This window comes from Haliotis rubra, unplaced genomic scaffold (assembly GCF_003918875.1).
Source record: "Haliotis rubra isolate DU_JTF1 unplaced genomic scaffold, ASM391887v1 Scf399, whole genome shotgun sequence".
Taxonomy (NCBI): Eukaryota; Metazoa; Mollusca; class Gastropoda; order Lepetellida; family Haliotidae; genus Haliotis; species Haliotis rubra.
Genome location: NW_025767078.1, coordinates 53,930 through 75,838, shown reverse-complemented (window position 1 = coordinate 75,838; position 21,909 = coordinate 53,930). Strand labels below are relative to the sequence as shown.

Here is a 21,909-nt window from a genome sequence, read left to right as displayed (position 1 = left end):
AGCATGGGTTACTGAAGGCGCATTCTAACCCGGACCTTCACGGGTTTGTTCCCCATCTAAAAGATCAATGCTATGATGATCCATGTATAGTCTTTGTTAATGTACTTATTATTATCCCCGGGGGGTATTAAAATGGACTCCGTCTGTGCGTCCATCCGTGCACATTTGTCTTTTCCGGAGCAGCACTCTAAAACCGTTCAATATTTCTTCACCACACTTGGCACATACATGGATCTGGTGGTGTACTGGTGCCTTTTGGTAGTTTTGGAATTCTGAATTAAATATTTTTCGCGATTACATGGCAACAAGTTTGACTTTGACTGAAATTAGTGGTAGTGCTCTTTTCCGGAGCAGAACTCTAAAACCGTTCTATATGTCTTCACCAAACTTGGCACATAGATAGATCTTATGGTGTACTGGTGCCTTTTGGTAGTTTTGGAATTCTGAATTAAATATTTTTGGCATTTCCATGGCAACAAGTTTGACTTAGCCTGAAATTGGTGATAGTGCTGCTTTCTGGAGCAGAACTTTAAAAACCTTTCAATACTCTCCTTCCACTTTTCTATATACACAACTAAATATTTTACATAATCATAACTCGTAGACGTAATCTTGAAGAGTATTTTGCCATTGCGGGGGATATTGATGACTTTGTCTTCTTGTTGTGTATTATTGTGATACCACTTTGTTATGATTCTATTTATTTATCATTGATTTGAATACTTCCATTCATGGTAACCACTGCCATACAGCTGGAATATTGCTGCGTGCGGTGTAAAACTAAACTCACTCACTCACTCCTTTCATAGTCATAGCATTTTGATTCCATTCCCATCAAATGAGTTGTATAATTGTACTTGTAAGTCATCGCTGTTGTTGAATCGTCCATATAACTATTTTGCCGAGGTAATTTCTATATGTTCTTGGGCTGGAATATACTGTTGATCGTATTCATCCAATATTATGGATACTTTATTGTTTTCCTGATAAAACAAAAGGTTGGCATTTTTTATTCTGCACCTCCTCACATTGTTTCAGTCGTCCTCATCCTCCGCCCACCTGAACCCAAGGACATCCTTGGACCTGGAGCTGGACCTGCAGGCTTCCCACGTCAAGCTGTCACACCTCAACGATGAAATCACACGCTTAAAAGAACTGAAGCGACTTATGGAGGAGGCCAAGTCAAAAGGTATTTGATGGAATATGTACCTCATGCGTTCGCTCTTCACGCCGAAGACCCGGGTTCGATTCCCCACATGGGCAAAATATGTTAAGCCCATTTCTGGTGTCCACCGCCGTGATATTGCTGGAATATTGCTAAAAGCGGCGTAAAATCAAACTCACTCACTCACTGTACCTCATGCTATCAACCACTAGTTTACCCTTCCCAGAGTTGATTATTTAAAGGCTGATTAAACAGGGATACCAGCAAGAATTGGAAGATTTATTGATTTGCTGAGACACTATGTTATGCCCTAAAATCATGATTTACCTGCAGTGTGCCTTTAACCTGAATACACTTTGTCCTCCAGGAGCAACAGAGCTGCCCAATTGGTTGTCTGACGATGACCAGCTGCAGAAGCTGCTGTCTGATGCCGAGAAGTTGGTGAGTTCAAACAAGTGACTGAGGAGAAGTATGACAACAATTTAGGCAGTTGAGAGTCACCTTTACAATTTGACATACCTTAGAGTATCGAAAGACTTGCCAGAGCAAGGCTTGTCAATAGTATGTTTTTGGTTTGGTGGTCCTCCTGGAGATCATAGATGACAGTAGATCATCAGTACTCCGTTGACTTGTCCCATGAAGATTAAGGGTAAAACTGCAGATTAAGGGTAAAACTGGAGATGAAGCTCCAATGTTCATTGGGGCCACGGTTGGTCCAGTCATGCAAGGCATCTAAGTAATGCTCTGCAAAGGTGATTCTGTGGTATCCGAAACCAGAGGTGAATCACAGAATCACCCTTATCACGTTGGAATCGCACCAGCTCATTGGTTTCATGGAAGTGGTAAATGTCTCAGACCTCCATTACTTTGGGATTCATTGTTCATCATGCTTACATGCCTTCACTGAATTACTGATCACTCTCATTCCATAACTGTTTCAAGTTGTGGGCCCACATGCACAAAGCGATATTAGTGACTGTCCTAATTGTTAGTTAAATTGACTTTGAGCAGTTGAGTCGTGTCCACACTCAGAGTTTATTTCATCTGGAAGGCAGGATGTGATCATTTGTCACATCTTAACAATTTGCATTTTTTGTCATCATTTGGAGACTGGACACATCTAACAACATTGTCTCTCTTATGTATGACGACTTATTGTCATACTCCTCAGGGCGGTGGGGTAGCCTAATGGTTAAAGCGTTGGCTCGTCACGCCGAAGACCCGGGTTCGAATCCCCACTTGGGCACAATGTGTGAAGCCCATTTCTGGTGTCCCCCGCCGTGATGTTGCTGGAATATTGCTAAAAGCGGCGTAAAACCAAACTCAGTCAGTCAGTCAGTCAGTCAGTCAGTCATACTCCTCAATATCAAAGTTGTAGGATCATAGATTTGTAATTTTTACAAAAGGATATGAAAGTGCATCAAAATGCTTACTTTTTGGCCAGTCTGCTTTGAGAATATGTCTGTGCAGACAAACAAGTCCAGTCACATGATTGGCTGCTGTGTAATGCTGAGTCATTACTTCAGCAGAGTGTGCGAAGCAGTTTAGTGAACTATCTTCCCCAAGACAAGTTTTTTGACGTCTCAATGTCTTCTTCTGTTACCTCCTGAATAAACTTCCATAGTCTCCTTCCTCATTATGCTATGTTCATTACAGAAACTGGGAATTCTACGACATCATGTAAGATTTTGATTGGTTTAATCCTGCTGTCAGTTGACCAATCAGCATGATAGCATGATTCTAATGCATAGTCTAACCCCAGTTTAACCCCTGCCCTCTCATATAGCATGTTTGTTTAACTGAAACATATAGTGACAAGAAGACTAGCTTGTGTAGTATGTATTGGATCAGCTGAACCCTAAAAACTTGAAAATGGGAATACTGATCGAGAACACCGTCTTGCCGAAAATGCAACAACTTTTTCCTAAGAGTAGAAAATAGCAACATATTTTCATTTACCCATTTGACATTGACACAAAATATCAAAATTGTTAAAGAAGTTGTCTTTGTACCCAAAAAGTTATTTCTTCATAATCTTGTCAATGTTTGCTAATTTAATTAAAACGGTAATTTTAATTTACAGAAACCCCACAATGCACAAGGTGTGTTGTTGGTTTGTATCACTTGTAGTTGTTTCCAGTTTGGCAAGTTAAATATTGTCTTCTTTGTATGGTGCTCCATTAAGCAGGTTAGGAAAGTCTGTTGCAGTTTTTGGTATACATGTAGTGTATAATGTAGGTATGCATATGTTGCCATTTTCAATGCTCCGTTTTGCCTGTTTATGATCTCCTTTGTATCTATAGACAGTCAAGCCCATATCTTCTAACAATGCTCAACTTTGTCATAAATGCACCCCATGTTCAGAAGAACATCCTCCTTGAGGTCATCTTGGGGCTGTTTATGTAGAACTCTCTCTCATCATTAATGACATAGCTGGAATATTGCTGCCTGGCAAGCAGCAGCTTTCACTGTCATGATAAAGTCTATTAACCAACTTCCTTACCACTCACACCTGATTTCGATTCTGTTCTGACCTTGATTAGAGGCTGTGGGGTGGCCTAGTGGTTAAAGCGTTCGCTCATTACGCTGAAGGGCAGGTTTGATTCCACACATGGGCACAAAGTGTGAAGCACATTTCTGATGTGCCCGCCATGATATTGCTGGAATATTGCTAAAAGCGACATAAAACCATACTCACTCACTGACCTTGAATCTTACAAGCAGGAACCCTACTGCCAGCTATTCACCAGAATCTCACCAGACCTTGATGTGCCAGGATATCCCTCAGTCTTTACAGCTACAATCTCCTCTGCTTCTGATTCTTGCCCTGTGCCGGAGTCTGCTGATCGTGTTCTCTATCTGATTCAGTTCTCACTGTTACATGTTTTGTGAAAATAATTCTCCGACTCCCTCAACATCTGTTCTGAGCTTGTTATTATTCCCAACTTTCTGGGTCAGATGTGACAGTTTGTCTTCATTCGAATAATCTGAGATCAAACTTGAAGGACACTGGTGGGAGTGTCATGTCATCTTGTATTTAGTTGTACAGGAACCAGTAAAGAAAACCCAGTGAAGATTCTGGGTTTTAATTGGTCCCTAGCATCTGATGCTGGTCATAATAGGGAACCAGATTGGTCAGACTCTGTGACTTGGTAGATTCCGTGTCATTGTACTTCATTGGCGTGTGACCGCCTCCGTGGTGTAGTGGTTAGAGCGTCCGCCCGGAGAGCGGAAGGTCGCGGGTTCGATCACCGACCGCGTCATACCAAAGACGTTATAATATGGTACTTGTTGGTCCCTGCCTGGCGCTCGGCATTAATGGGTACAACAAGGACTGGTCGGCTCGGAATCAGTATAATGTGTTTGAGTGGGGTGTTCATGCTTCACTGTGGCATGGTATCTCAGTGGGCTAGCACTATAAAACCAGCTTAAGTCTAGTACAAGCAGCCGCATATACACATACACACACATGCACGTCGTCATAGGAGCGAAATATTCTCAAGCACGACGTTAAATCCAAATTCACCTCACCTCACCTCACTTCACCTCCCCAGTGGTGTGTGTTGATGCTCACAATGTCAATCACTTGATTGTCTGGTCCACATGCTGCTGTCAAAGCTGGAATATTGCTGACTGCAGCATTAAAAACCTAACTTACTAATGAAAACGTTGATGTATTTTCAGTTAGAAGCCCCTTCATTCATCTTTAATAACACATTAACTTCGTGTCTTGAACATATTGTTGGCATGAAAATGAGAATTTGCATATGAATTTCAGAATCATCTTGCATAAAAATAGGGTAAACCGTTTCTTAGATTATCTTGGTTATGTGTTGGTTGTGAGTGTGTATAATGTGATGTATCATGACTCTTGCATCTTTATAGACACTGTACAGTATGCTGAATATTAGCTGAATATTTGTCTTATACAAATTAGCCTTGCTTTGTATCAGACAGAAGTACTACTTTTACTGCATGTGTGTTCGAGGATGCTATTGTTTTGCCTCTCATCAGGCAGTAAGACTGATAGTTCTGGAGATAGCATTTGGTTTCTGTTTGCAGGCATGAATATTTTATGTCAGATTATGTAAACGATACATGTTTTATTAGCCAACATGAAATATGTAGAGGATTGATAGGTTATTGACAGTATTATAACAAAGTATAGGTCATGTTGAAAAGAGTAGTGCTGTGTTGTAGTGGTGGTCTGATTAATTGAAATAATCGGAAGATTGGTCGCAGTGACTAAACGACCAAGCAATTGATCATGTTTTCTCATAATCTATACTACACTGCTATACTGAATCTAACAAACCCTAGAAGAAGGTCGCGTCAGCTAACCTTTTGAATTGACCAATCAAAACACAGCTTACCAAATTGTGAAAGTTAACATTCGCACACACCGTTTGAATTTTTACCTCGAAAACGTTTGTAATCAAACAATTCCAAATACTATATTTTCCACACGATCGCTTCCGAGTGATACACATGGTGGGCGCTATTGTTCACAGCAGTGAGTAAACTCTTGCTGAAAATTGTGTTTTGTCTTCTATTAAAGGACGTCACCTTGCGGAAATATAATCTAATAGTAACCATGTCATCAGAAACACCTAAGCGAGCACACTGTCAATTTCATCTTGCGTCGCAAATTAGCAAGTCCCACCTAACCCAAATTAGTAGCCATTTTCTGATTGGTTAATTCCATTCGGCCGTCTCCCGTTTGATTGGATGGTCATAGGTTGCAGAAAGATTATCTGACACGACCTTCTGCTAGGGTTTGTTAGACTCAGTATATACCAGTGAATAATACTGAGCCTAAGTTTACTTAGACTGGGGGGTAGGATTCGAGTCAGGTGGTTGGATGTGAATATGAGATTCAGGGCTAGGATGGTAGTCAGGTGGTTGTACTAATAGTTAGCCTAAAGTGTAGTCTGTCTTGTATGGAATGTATTTGTCCCAGGTTAGATTCTCATCATTGCTTTTCTATGGGTCTTCCAGTTATTGTAGCATATCACTGAAGTTATGGCCCTTGGTTGGTACAGGATCTGATCATGCTCTTGAACCCCAGATTAACTCATACCATTATATAGGGGCACACATCCACATTAAACTTGTCATCTGTTACATTACTAACTTTTACATTACAAGTCTGTAGCAATTCCAGGGCCCATAAAGATGTGGCAAGCGTAACTCCTACACTTTAACATACACTTACAGCAATTATAGCAAGGGATCAGCCCGGTCACTCGGAAACTGGCGCTCGACTCAGTTACATGTAACAGTAAACAAGGCCACATGGTTCTAAAAGTTTATATTTTCACAATAATCATTTTGGGCTTAGACAATTGCATCCAACCAGGCTCGTAGTTGGGATCAGTTGCCAGTCAGTCGAAGTGAGTTACCTCCCTTGACTCCAAGTGTGAATGTTAATGTATTCATCATATGCAGTTGTTATGTGAGTTTTATATCTGTGGAATTTGAATGGCAAAGATTTAGGTCATGTTGCTATTGACAACCATGTCAGCAAGTAGGTCATTCATTCATAAGCGCATAGTATTGAAGTGTCAAGATTGATGTCGGTGCATGATTGATTCACACCAAGCATGACTTTGATCTTTAACATGCCCCATCATACTGCCTCAAGGTTAATACATGTTCTGGAGTCAGTACAGCACACTAATAGCCCTGGAGCATGTATATTCTTCTTGAAAGCTATTTGTGTTATCTTTAACTAGTTTAATTGTTTGAAGCAGGTATCTAATAGTTTTATGATGAAAATGTTTTGGAGTTGGACAACTTGTAGACTAAACTTCAGTGAAATGCATTACCCATCAAAGTGTACATCAACGTGCGGAATTGGCTTGCAGTGACCCAGTTATTGCTATGAACAAAGTGTATGGCCTATTAACACTAATCGGGGCCTGAGGGGAATAGTTGAGATGTTTGGCATGCCGGATTATGACCCGATCATTGTACTCCACAGAATGTTGACGTGAACGACCTTTCAAGTAATGTATGCTGTTTGTTTGTAAACACTGCGGGAATGTGTGTCATACATATACTGACTGACATGACAGATAGCATGGTCCATGCATGGTATGAAAACTGTGTACTGTTCCTCACAGTCTAAACAAACAATTGTTGTGAAATATGAAATATTTGTGAAATATATTATATATGAGTATAATTATGTATAATTCTGGAAAATATATTTTAATGTTGCTGTTGTATATTTAGATATATATCAGTATATAAAAAGCTAGGTATTATTTGTAATATTTCCGGGGTGGAAATAACTTTAAAATTGCTAGTGTACTCCGGTACAGTGGCACATGTAAAATCACTTGCCCTGATAATTTTGCCGCTATACCGGCCGATTGTTTTGGTGATTTTTTATATAAGCAAAATAATAATTAACATTGGAATGTCAACCGGACACCGGTACAGCGTGATATACAAGTGTGCTTGCCCGACAGAAAAAAAACACTGGACTCGGACATGGGTTATTTCCACCCCTGTATTTCTCTCTAGTATAATTGTAATCTGTCTGTAAGGTGTTTTGTTAAGTTATATGATTTTAAAGGAGGCTGATATTTTGTGATCCTGGGTGTCCCAGATCCTTCACACCCTGGATCTGCTGACTCCTAAGTTTAAAATGACTTTAGTTTGGTCCATTGTCTGCACAATACCTGTTTTATGCGTTTTACAATACTGAATGAACACAGTGATATTTCTCCTTCGTGTAGCTGTGATATAAGTGAAATGGTATTCATGGTTTCCTAAAACTAGCCATTTTGAATATCTTATTTACAGAAACCAAAAGGCGTAGTGTGGGTATACTGCGATTCTTGAACCACTGTGAATTCATCTTAATCAGTCTCACAATTAATATGCCAAATTGATAGTAATTAAGACATTCTAATGATTTCCTGCAATGATGTTAAGTGACCTGTATTGAAGGGAGCCAACTCTTGTACTCCTCTCCTAAGATGATGCAGGTGTAATGAATGGCTCAAGGATGGATATTCTTCAGTTAAAGCTAATCCTTTACTTCTCTTGCAGAGTCAAAAGAAGACGTCAAAGAATGTGTCTAAGCAAGATCGTCGTGCCCAACAGCTCATGAAGAAGGTCACAAGAGATGTACAACGCATGCGTAGAGGAAGTCAGCAGTGTAATGCCATCAACTTCAGGTAAAACTGATCAGCGATTTACATGGCCATTTCTTTTGGGGGTCTAAGGTAGTAAAAGCCCTTTTTTACACCTGGACATATGTCCAAAAACAAATCAGTATTCTACTACATGTGACACAAGGTTGCTCCTGTTCAGAGCCATTAGAGTGAGTGAGTGAGTGAGTTTAGCTTTACGCCGCTTTTAGCAATATTCCAGCAATATCACGGCGGGGAACACCAGAAATGAGCTTCAGACATCGTACCCATGTGGGGAATCGAACCCGGGTCTTCGGCGTGACGAACGAGCGCTTTAACCACTAGGCTACCCCACCGACCCAGAAGCCATTAGAGAGATAGCAAGTGAAATGTGTCTTCAAGAATGTACATGAAGATGTAAGCACGCCTTCCACCCCTGCCTAGATCTAAAGTTGCACATTATAGCAAAGACATGTTGATTAGAATACATGTTGTTGGTTCTTGTCCCAGTTTGGGACGAGCACTTGATTTCCTTGCAAGGATTTCAGTGGACGTTTGTTGAACGGTAGGGGTGGCAGAGTCTAAGACATTGCAGTTTGAAGTGCAGATTTGACTGCCAGAAACTTATGATCCTGGGTTTAGGTTTGATCTGGTAATGCTGCTAGTGTCAGCTATGTGCATCTGCTTGTGGGCTTCACTGAATTGTTGGAATCTAACTCTTTATTTGCTGGAGGGGAGTTGGTTAGTCTAGTGGTTAAAGCGTCCACTCGTTACACCGAGAACCCGGGGTTCGATTCCCCACATGTGTGAAGCCAATTTCTGGTGTCCCCTGCCACAATATTGCAGGAATATTGCTAAAAGCGGCGTAAAAGCATAATCACTCTTTTGCTCTAGGTTTCCTCCATCATCAAACTGCTTGTACTGACAGTACTGTTGCATATGCATGTCAAGTTTTAGATGAGCACATTTTGGAATGAGTTTGAATATTCTGATGCCGTTAGTATCACATTTTCGAAGAAATGAAAGTGATATGACAGTGATACATGTTATAAACATATTGCCAGGGAAACCTTGAATTTTTATGTTGATTTCTTGCAGAGAAAAGATGGCGTTTTTCACAACAGTCAACATGAAGGTGCCTGTCATACCCTGTGAAACAGCCACAACGGACGACAGACTGGAGGAATTCCTCAATGATGACCGAGTCGGAGAAGAAGTCTGATTGCTTTACCAAATGTCCATTTGTGAAAGAAGTCATAAGTTGAATTACCTGCACCAGAGGAAGTCGTCAGCACTGAGAGACATTTACGAGCTGCCTGGCATTCGTGAACTGGTTGGACAGAAAACAGGCACAGTTTTGATGTTCACACCAATGGTTGTACTGATGGCGAGGTAAAGCTTGTGGAAGTCACGGAACAAGAATGTGACCACGTAACAGCTAAGTGGAAAAAGAGAAAATCACAGATATGAAGATCATGTTGGTGACATGATCTTTGAAGACAAATGCCATGTGGCTATATGGCCATGTTTGATACTCATGTGATCAACAGTACCATATTTGGTAGTCATGTGATCAGCAGTACCATATTTGGTAGTCATGTGATCAGCAGTACCATATTTGGTAGTCATGTGATTAGCAGTACTTACATGATCTGAGGAAATGTTGGCAACTAATTTTCATGGAGAGTTTACAATCTAAATCATTTTCGATAATTTTACTTCGTTTTTCACTCTTATTTTTTATCATACATGAATGCCTTGTCATGTCAGTATTGAACAGAAAGAAATATACCTCTAAATTTCTTCCAAAAAATCAAGTTGAAATGGAGACAAGCCTTCCAATTTGTTTTTTAGGTGAGTGGTTGTGTTTCATTTTCATGATCAGCATTATACAACCAGTTCATCATTCGAAGGGCTAGAACATTATCAGAATATTTTTTCAGTATTACTACTGGATGTGAAATTGAAGCTCAAAAAGTATTTTCTAAATTTTGTATTCTCATTAAATTTTATTTGATACCACATGCAGAAATAATGAAGAACTGTTGTCGTGGAAACGATGAACTGGTAGTGATGACTAGATACTGCTTCAGGATACGCGTCTTAAGTGACAGTGGTTGACATCAAAAGATTGTATTCAGTATTTCCCTGAAGGTATATATATTGGCTATATGTATACTATATCAGTTCTTTCGAAGGAAAGATTGTTGATTACGCAAAAACTAAGTTTGCAGTTGTCTTTCTCCTATAAAAGTGAATTTGTTGCGGTGAATTTTGGTTTATGAATATTCATATATAAATGAATGTCTCAGTTAAATCGTGCAATTTAGTTCGAGTTAATAATATTGTAGCTTTCCGTACCTGTTATAAGTCAGCACTCTGAAGCTTCAGTGGTTGTAATCGTAATTGTCTCAGTAGCAAGTTGAACTGAAGCCCAGGTTGCCATGGTTACTTAGTAATAGGATAAACTGACAGGACACTGGGAATGGTATGTGTGCAGAGGCATTGTTCCATCTTGGAATCGATGTTGGCTTGACTTCGTACAATATGACTGTCCTCTCAGAACATGATATTATGAATCTAAGGCATTTTAAATTAATTTATTTGGTGTATGGATCTGCCTACCAACCAAATTTTCAAATGTGGCCTTAATAAATTTTAGAAAATTGTAATTTTTTAGCGCTAGTTTTTAACCAAGTTATATTATTATGGACAAACCTTCAAAGAAGGGCATTAGGCAAAGGGAGGTAACTCATTTTACTTTTCATGACGACCACTTTTTATTACATTTCAGCTTTCCTTTTTCAACTGATACTTTCATGCAATGAATTTGTAAAATGTTCTTGCCAATGATTCTGGAAAAGAAACATTTCTTATTTTTTCGTATAATGCCTCAGCCAGGTAGTTACTGTTGAACTAAAGATGCTTTGAGGATCTTGACAGAAACTAAGTTTCTGTTTGTGGATGAACTTCATGTGGGAAACAATAGAATAATTTCTTCCAATATTCTAGTGCCATGGATACAGAGGTTTTTTAATTTTTAACCTGTTTTCGACTACCAGCATTTTTGTAATAACTTCTGAAACTTTCTGTTCCTGGGTTGAGTTGTAAGGGTTCTTTGTCAAAGGTGTTTTTGAGAATGTTGATTCAACACTGTGAATATGAATGCTGGTGTTACTATGGCAATACTGAAATCTGCGTCCATATTTGGTGATGACAATATATGTGCATGTGAAACTTGTGATATCGCAGTTTTTACGTTTTACCAGTGACGTGAAAGCTTGCTGGCAGTATCTGTACAGCAACAGTGACTCTTAATATGTTATCCTACTCAACTTTTGGTAGGGATGCTGAGTGTCCAGGGAGGGGAGAAGTCTGACCAGGTGTATGGAGATCTTCACATGCAAGTAGGATGTCATTATGGCATGGAACCAACATATTTTTGAGTTTTGTTTCAAGCCGGGAGACAACAATTCAGTTTATACATTGGATATTATGAAACGAATCTAAACGTGTTAGATCCAGTTCAAATTGCATTGAGGGGCGGTGGTAGCTTAGTAATTTAAGTGTTCGCTCATCACGCCGAAGATCCGGGTTCGCTTCCCCACATTGGTACAATGTGTGAAGCCCATTTCTGGTGTCCTCCTCCATGATATTGCTGGGATATTGCTAAAAGTGGCGTAAGCCTACACTCTATCAAATTGCATCCAATTTGTACATCATCTCCAAACACAAAAAAAGTCAGATTTAGCCTCTACCTTGACATTTGAAATATCCCTATGAAATGGTGAACAGTATATATGGAATAGTACAAAATGTGTATGTTACATATTTTGTAGATATATAACAATCGTATGCTTGAACGTGTGGTGTTTGTGCTGCACAAACCATGCAATAGGAACATTGTGTTCGTTGATTTTATTCCAGAAAACTCATTAACGGAAGATCTACATGACGAGGCTTGGTCTCGTCTGTTTAACATGGTTATTAGATTTTTGTACGATATGTAAATAAAAAGGATCTACTTAGTGAGACAATACATGCATGCCAAAGTCTAACTGTATATAGTCTATTGTAGAAACAGGAATATTTGGTTACTCCTGCCTGTGATCATATTTATTTCTCATAGAGCATATCCACATTGTATTAGTATCACCATCATCATCATCATCATCCATCGTCTGTCTATAGTCATTGTGTGTATAGAGTATCTATCGCCATCATGATATTGAATATTGTATACATTTTCATAGAATCATCCGTCATACTCAACATTATGGTATCGCCCACTTGTGTCAATATTAACCATGTTATACATAACACGCCATATGATATTTGATAGCGTATTTTATATGATAACTCATCGGGAAGGGTGGGGACGTTTGTCGTGAAACACGATGATGACAACCACTCTGATAACGCCGTGCGGCCGTCATGGACTTGCGGTGAATCTACAACACGTAGATATGTAAGTATAGAGTTGTTTGTCACAGCAGTCATATACTCACGAGGACCCACATGGGAGTCATCTCGCTCCTTTTGTCACTTATATCCAAGAAGAAAACTGAAATAATTGTTTTGCTAAACAAAACTGGACACCAGTTATGGTTATTTTTGTAAGAATTACGCGACGATGTTCTTGAGTACCCATCTGCACCCCTTCATGTACATTCACGTCATTGATCAATCTTAACAACCTGTACTGTTTCTTTCACAGATGAGTCTTGCACAATTACCATCCTGACAAGCTTAGAGAATTTGAGGAAACAACGCAAATATTAGTTTCCATCCACTGGGTACCAGTGTCCAAATTTTGGCTGGAGTAACTTATCTCAGTGCCTTCAAATTCTTTTACATATGTGTTAATAAAATTTGGACAAATATTGTATAGAATTAATAGCATTGGTAATAGAAAATGAGGTTTTCTGGGAACAAACTTAGGGATTTTGGTTGTGAACTCACCTTTGTGGACCTGTATGCACTGTGTGCAAGGTGTACATGGAGTTCATCAATGCTGCATTTTTAACTTGTGCCAAAAGCAGACCTTTTGCCCCAGCATATTTGGGTTACATTTACGTCATATTTTGTGGAAATTAATAAGTTGTAGCAAAATGGGTTAAAATGTCCAGAGGTTTTTTTATCGTTATTTTTTACCAGAAAATATTTTGAAATTTAGTGGAACAAATCCCCGCACCAGGGGCTTAAAGTAAGTAAAAAGCTGCATTTCTCTAGCACAAGGCCAGTATAGTGAGAAGCTTGTGACGAACTGTTTTGTTCAGTGGAAATTGTGCAAGACACTGTCTGTTCCATATGCCCTCCCATGTTTGGGAGAGCTGGTGGGTGCTCTGTCTAGAATGTAGCAAGTTTTACAAAAAGCCGCGTTGACTTGTTGATAATACTCTGTTTTGAAGTTTTTCTCCTAGCTTTAAGAATTGTGTTCATTTTGCAGTTAGTTCTTGATGGATGTCAACTCTCACTCTAACAAAGGTATTTGTCAAAAAATTCGTATTGTATGTAAGTTTGGTTTGGTGCTAAGTCAATTGAATTGTTTCAGTAAGAATATTTACTCCTTGCTTGAAAGACAAATTAAGTTTATATGTGCTTCTGTCATACGTTTATCAAGAATTAACTGCAATTTGACACAAACTCTTGAAACATGTTATTGTTTGAGTGACATGTGGAATTGAGACATGAGTTAACTTAAATAATTTGAAATTTATCATATGGCCGAAATATTTTATTTTTCAAAACTCCATTTTGATTTGAAAATCGTGCCATATAAAGTTTTTACTTTTCAAATTGATCATGAAAACATTCAGTGATATTATTTCTTTATTTTAATTTGTGTACAATTTATTTGATCATTTTTTGCAACAAATTAGTTTTACTTGACCTGATTCCAACATTTTCCAAACTCATAAGAATTCATGTTGTAAATTATATTGAAAGGCTCCTGTCATACATTTTACATGTGACTCCAACAATATTGCTACGAAGTCGTTTTGTCAAAATAGTGGAGACTTGGTGTGAAACCGTCTTTTCTAAAACTCTGCTTTGTCATAATTATATACACGAGCTTATTATCAAAAGTAGTTTCACCTCCTTCCTTCCTTCCTTCCTGTCAACTCCTGCACTGGTAGGAATAATAGATGATACAAGTATCCTCTTAACATTAAAGGTGCCTACCTCTTGGTTTGCTGTAGATTCCTTGTTGAATGTTGCTGACAATCCAGAAGTTGAACTGCATATTTCTGAAGGTTGCATTTTGTTTGTAAGATATTTAAATTGGGAGGAAAATGCAAGTTAACCTAGAAACACATCCAATAGACTATGGGAGTGGGTATTGATCGGATCCTATGTTAATCTTATTGTGTATCTAACTCCAGATTTTATCTTGTTCCCGTGGCATTTAAAATACTTTAAGAAGTATGGACTGTACTCTTAAAGAGACATTAGCTGGTTCCTGTCCCGAGCCGAGTGTTCCTGAGTGTGGTTCCACATTATCTCTGAAAATGCTTCTTCAAAGTTGGCGTTGAATGCACAGAAGAAAACTACCTTCCATTAATCTAAATTATAACCATAATATACTACTTAACATTGATAGGATGATTAGTATTGTTAGATCTATTGACCTGATGAAAATCAGTTTTGAATATCCTTAATAAATACTAAGTATCAAGAAGTATATGATTATGTTTTAATTTGATACAGTAGTGTTTTAATAAAACAGACCTTTTGTGTAAATTGGGGCCCTGTTTCACAAAACTATCGTAGCGCTAGGACTGTTGTAAGTCTATGTTACAGTATAGGAGTTACGATAGTCGTAGCGCTACGACTGTCACAAGTCTATGTTACAGTATAGGAGATACGACAGTCGTAGCGCTAGGACTGTTGTAAGTCTATGTTACAGTATAGGAGATACGACAGTCAGCGCTATGATTGTTTGTGAAACGGAGCCCAGTACTTGTTTGTTACTTTTTAAAGCAATATTACTTTAATTTACTATGTTCTGGACTAAGAAGCTTGTTGACTTTGTGTATTCAACACCAACATAGGCAGGCGATGTACATAGTTGTGTTACAGTTAAGGGGGCAGTGGTTCATTCTCCCAAAGCTGAACAGCATGGGTGTTCCCCCATTACCTGTGTCTTAGTGTGGCACTGCTGGAGGCTTGCTGAAGCAGTGTTGTTGGAGTAGTGTTAAACCATACTAACTGTTCTATGCGAGTTGACATCTCTCTTTCTGTGCCCCTTCTGTCGCCATCACCTGGTCATAAACACCCTCAGCAAGGCACCAGCTACTTTACATAGACTGAAATGAGACTTTCTTTCTGGTATAAGAAAAATATTTTGCATCTATGTTAGGCTGTTAATTATCAGTGATTTAAGATGAATAAGTTTAATTGTGCTTTTGTCTTTATTTTTAATCTTTATCAAATATTAACGTGTGTACTTCTTTACATTGGATCATGGAGTTTGGAATAGAGAGGTTTGTGGATAACTGAGGTCCTGGTGTCTGTGGTGGGTGTTTGTGACCAGGTGACAGGTGCCCCTGTAGACTCTAGCATCCTGTACACAGCCAAACTTAATATCTTCATACTCAGGTTTGATTATGAGCACATTGTCTGTTTAAATTAAATGTAACATTTATATATTTTGCATAAAATGACATATTAAACATAGAATTTGTTTGTTTTTTTATTGGATGACCTTGTCTTGCTGGAGACAGGTTTGATTCTTCATGGCCACAGTAGCTATATAGAGGCATTCAGTTTGCCCTCTGGGACGCAACGGAATGACCCAAGTATAGGATCTGGATTTCCTGCACTAGGCTGGGGAATGATGTAGATTCAAAACTTTGACAAACAGTTCAAACATTGTGTTTGTCAGTACAAAGGTCAACTTGTGGCAATCAAGGATATGTTTTGCATTCCTCCAGTGTTATAGATTGAGGACATAGTAGTTTCAACTGACCTGCGCCAGGCAGAGGGTACATGTTTTGTTAGCCAGCAGAATTTCATGCAGCATGTGCACTACAGATGACCTGAAGCTGTTTGCTTGTCCAGTCTTTGCTGATTCGAAGTTTGACATGGAATTCACAAATTGGGCTCTACAGTGTGAACAATTGAAACTACTTTTTGTTATTTAATATGTTTTTCACAGGTAAATAATGTGGATTTATTTGTACCTGTTTAATCCTCTGCTACATTACTATTTTGCATAAGTGGCTACACCACATGTGCCACTCAAGGTAGCTGGTCAGGGTATGAAATTATAATTGGAAAGTGAGTGAGTTTAGTTTTATGCCGCACTCAGCAATATTCCAGCTATATGGAGGCGGTCTGTAACTAAACGATTCTGGACCAGACAGTCCAATGATCAACAGCATGAGCATGGATCTACCCAGTTGGGATACGATGACATGTGTCAACCCAGTCAGCGGGCCTGACCACCCGATCCCGTTAGTCGCCTCTTACAAGCATGGGTTACTGAAGATGAATTCCAACCCCGATCTCATGGGTCGGAAACTGAACAATACTGTCCATGAATTAAAATCCTGTGGGGTAAAGATGGCCTTGGGCTTATGTCCTCGATTCCATTGTGACGGACACCAGACGGAGACAAGAAAAAGGTTGATTTTGATCGTTTTGATGGACATTGTAGCATTGTCATAACTATCCCTGTGTCAAGGCCAACATTGTCCACTTGACCTTGAAGAGGTTTTTACATACTCCATGTCTAAAGGTCAAGGTTGTACACTTGTTAACTGGCTCCGTGATATATTAACACTCATCATATAAATAGAACCAATCTTTAACATCTGTTGATCATTGGATTATCTGGTCCAGACTCGATTATTTACAGACCACCGCCATATAGCTGGAATATAACTGAGTGCGGGGTAAAACTAGACTCACTCACTCACTCACTCTTTAACATATTGTGAGTAGTACATATTGATTCATACAAATGTAGTTCTTCACTTACAGCCAGCAAGATTTCAGCTATTATGACGGCATTCCCTATATAATCAGGCCTGAACCAATCCAATGTTTTAAAAGTGAACACAATTCCATGCAACTGGGATATGATAACGTGCAATAAACCAGTTGAAAAGGAATCTTCAGAGTGTTATATAATGTTGCTATAGAAATGCGGCAGACAACCCAGTGATATATTTTATAGAGTATGATGACCCTATAAAATAACAAGTGAGGTTCACCACGTGACCCCTTCAATCCCCTCTTGGGGTTGCGGGGGTAGCCTAGACATTAAAGCGTTCGCTCGTCACTCTGGAGACCCGGGTTCGGTTCCCCATGTCTGGTGTCCCCCCGCCATGAAAACTGGATTATTGCTAAAAGCAGCGAAAAGCTAAATTCACCCACTCATTCAGTCTCCTCTTACCTGTCGGAAACCTAAATCCCTCGAGGGCAGATATACAGATATACTCAGTCGTCTTTGAACCTTGATCAAAGTCGGCGTTAATTGTTATCCCAATGAAATTTGCTTTAGGGGAAAAAAGTGTTCGGTGAATGACAATGGGTTTCTTCACGAAGCAGCGTCCCGAGGCATGGGTGGTAGGGCTGACTATAAAGAGTACTTTTATACTCACTTAATCCCTTGCCTGGGGAAGATGTCATAAAACAACTCTAAACTGATGAACTCAGAATATTGCCATTACTGAACTCCGTTGACCTAATCAGCCGGAAGGACAGCGATCTGTAAACACAGCGCCGGTAACGACTAATTTGTGTAACCAGGGGCCGGATTCACTAAACTTCTTAGAATTTTCTTAGATTTATGCTTAAGTTTCCTTAAGAATTCTTAGCTGAGAAATTATCTTAAGTAGCAATCGACCAAGCCACTAAGCATAAATCTTAGCTGAGATATTTTTAAATTCTTAGAATTTTCTTAGTGAGAAACGCATGGGATTATGGGATACAAATTTATGCCAAGAATATTCTTAGATGACGTATTGGAAATCCCCGTATCAGTAGCCCATGCTTGTAAGAGGCCACTAACGGGGTCGGGTGGTCAGGCTCGCTGACTTGGTTGAGTCATGTCATCGTATCGCTATTGCAAAGATCGATGCTCCTGATGTTATAACATAACAGTTGATCACTGGATTGTCTGGCCCAGACTCAATTATTTACCGACCGCCGCCATATAGCTGGAATATTGCTGAATGCGGCGTGTAACAAAAAGCAAACGAACAAAACAAATCACTGCAAAAAACAATTCGAATTATATCATTCTCATTCTCATGTCAGCCAATTAGGAAAGACTAGGTGGTAAGTGGGCGCGGCGTAATTTGTTTGTAGGTTAAAGTCAATCAAATGCCAGGTAATCACTTGCAATTTGAATACACAATTAGAATTGCAAGTGTAACATATGTTATATTTGGGGTTCCACTTTCTAAGGTAAGGCACCTTACTCTTTGTGCTAGCGATTGGGAGCCTGACTCTAAAGGTGTGCGTTCGAATCCCGGAGGGACTCAACCCAACCAAAGTACTAGCTAGAATCTGTACTTTACTAACAAAGTGTAACCCAGTCCCAAATATAACATATGTTACACTTGCAATTTGTTTTCATAAAATATATATAACCCCACTGAGATGATGATCTGTGCATACATTGTAGGTCACTAATCAAAATATCACAAATGTTTACAATTTTCCAAGTATCACACATTCTCATTCCAACTATTAAACGTCTTGCAACTGGAACCAGTAGAACATCTTTAACATTACCAAAAAGCGCCGAAAAATCAAATGAGTCACGAACATGTTAGTCACATTATAGACAAAATAAAAAGACTACCAAAAGACAAAATGCGTTGGAAATAGTTTTAGAGTTTAGGCTTTCTGTACATTTTACATTTCATTTTCTGTTATTCATATTTTAATGACGTTAACAGCAGACAAATGTGTGGATATTGTACGTCCGCTTCGGAAAACCGACCGCCAGTAACCGTTCGTGTTGTTCCAAGTGGCTGGTGATGTATTGGCTTTGAAATGGATATATATGTGAGGTGAAATTGGGTTTATCGTCGTGCTTGAGAATATTTCACTCATATGACGACGTGCATGCGTGTGTATGTGTATGTGCGGCTGCTTGTACTAGCCCAGACTGAAGCTGTTTTTATAGTGCTAGCCCACTGAGATACCGTGCCGCAGTGAAGCATGACACATTATACTGATTCCGAGCCGACCAGTCCTTGTTGCACCCATTAATGTCGGATATATATGTAGTGAGCTGCAAGTGTGTGCATGAAAATATAACCAACTGACAGGTGACATATTAACGGATTTTGATCAGATTAACATGTCAAGTCTTCTGTATACGACACTTCGGAATCTATTTATTTATTCGCAGAGTGTATGCAGGCGATCGGCCCATAATACAAATATTACATATTTGCAGCCATATTTCATTGGTGGTGCTTTGTAGCATAATAAATAAACATTGCTATATTTCTGCTGACAAAAGGATTGTTTGAGATCATCAATATATTGAAATTTGACAAAGAAGGTTATGTATAATACTTGGCAGGAATATATCTAATGCGCAAGGAACTGTATGCAGTACACACTAAAAGGAAATGATACTTGTTTTCTATATATGCTTTATCACACACGATCCATAACCTGTGATGTCTTGGCTTATTTGTGTATCTACCTGTCTCAATATTTAATTGATGGGAACCACAGCGAAACGATGCGAGTGCAATGTGAAATTTACTAACGTTAATAACACTAAGATATGGTTCTATAGATAGATTACACTTGAACAGAGAATATGAATAAGTTGTAGAACTTGATGATAACGACTTATGCCATTCTTGATGGGATAAGTGTTGAGCCCTGATCATAAATTCAGTCAGGAAGGAATTTAAGCTACTAATATACTATCTTTCCCATACATAACCAAATCCTAAGTAATAACTTAAGTTTTGATACCAATTTGTTTTACCATGGCGAGCATCTAACAATAATAAGTTATAACACTTTCTGGGCAGACGAGACAATGGCATCTTCAACAATTTATACCAATATGTAACACAACGTTTGTAAGCATAAACACACAGGATATCTGCCATCTCCCCGAACGATGTGATTAGGGGTTGATATTTTGACACTAAGCCTATATGTACAAGCCAAACATTGAAATTTCTCGATTGGTGAACTAATATCACAATCCAACCCCCATCACTCCAGCCCCATAGAGTAGAATTGGTAACACTTTTGAATGAAAAATCATGAAAAAGATGTCACCGCGAATAGGTCTTAACGTCGATAGTGACCTAATAATACTATACAGGGCCTTTTTAGATTGTTGAATGGAATAATCAATATGTTTATGCCACGACAAGCTTTGAGAGAAAGGAACACCCAAATACTTATACCATGGGACACAGTCTAATATGTGGTCCTCAGGTTTCCCGGTTTAGTGATCGGTGAGGTGAGGTGAGGTGAGGTGAGGTGAGGTGAAATTGGGTTTAACGTCGTGCTTGAGAACATTTCGCTCATATGACGACGTGCATGCGTGTATGTGAATGAAAATGACAAACATGAAGCACTCGGTCATTCAATATCTTGTGTACCCTTCTCGCGCATCCAAGACACAGGTGCACCTTGTTCTCATGTTCCTTTCATAAAGAAAGCTTGCGGAATTGCATTCCATTCCTCTACTAGAGCCCTGCGGAGTCCTGGGAGATCCACTAGTGCTGGGTGACGTGCACGTGTGTACACACGCCGACCGAGTTCATCCCAGGCATGTTCAATTGGGTTGAGGTCTGGCTAGCAGGATGGCCACTCCATCCGCCCTACGCCCTGCTGCCTAAGGAATTCCGTGACAATCCTGTCCCTATGAGACCTAGTGTTGTCATCTTGCAGTAAAGAGGGTCGACCATAAAAGCCATGCATAGCTTGCAAGAATGCTACTGCTATAGGAGACAGAATCTCGTCCCGATAACGCTGACTGGTAAGATTACCGTCGACCACGTGCAGTGGAGTACGTCCAGAAGAGTTATCCATGCCCATGACCGACCCCTTGACAAATCGGTTATGCGTGGCCACGGTTGCATCTATGATTCGCTCTCCTTTGCGTCGATAAAACCTCTGCCGAGCATCATGGAAGGACAAATTGAATCTGCCTTCATCTGTGAGGAGCACACTAGAGCATCGACGTTGATTCCAGCGGCCATGACGTCCACTTCATCTCATGAGCGCCTGCCTGTGATATTGTGTTAGTGGTAGACGAACTGCATGTCGCCTACAGCGGAGTTCGGCTGCCCTTAAACGTCGACGAACGGTGCTCCTGAATATCCTTACATTGTTAAAATGGAAGTGTTCTGTCTCATCTGCTGCTTTAAGGAATCTGTTAGGTAACGCAGTGTAAATCATGTTGCTATCATCTCGGACTGTTGTGACTCTGGAGCGACCTGGTCGACATGCATATTCCAAGGACCCACTGGCTTGAAATCTCTGCCAGTCTACCAATAGCACTCTGATTACCATTAAAGCGGACAGCAACCTGCCGCTGAGTTTGACCAGATTCCATTAGGCCTATAGCCTGACTCCTTTCGTCAAGTGTCAAAA

General features: G+C 39.5%; 1 protein-coding gene across 1 annotated transcript in view; it reads left to right on the top strand.

Annotated features, from left to right (window-relative positions):
• LOC124287015 (protein WWC2-like) overlaps nt 1–14,992 on the top strand; it is a 94,643-nt gene extending 79,651 nt beyond the window's left edge. Inside the window, 5 exon segments of the mRNA XM_046723471.1 lie at nt 1,039–1,189; nt 1,533–1,606; nt 2,822–2,845; nt 8,228–8,355; nt 9,409–14,992. Coding sequence (XP_046579427.1) covers nt 1,039–1,189; nt 1,533–1,606; nt 2,822–2,845; nt 8,228–8,355; nt 9,409–9,532 — 501 coding nt within the window. The 3' untranslated portion in view covers nt 9,533–14,992.
• Nucleotides 14,993–21,909: the final 6,917 nt, after the last annotated feature.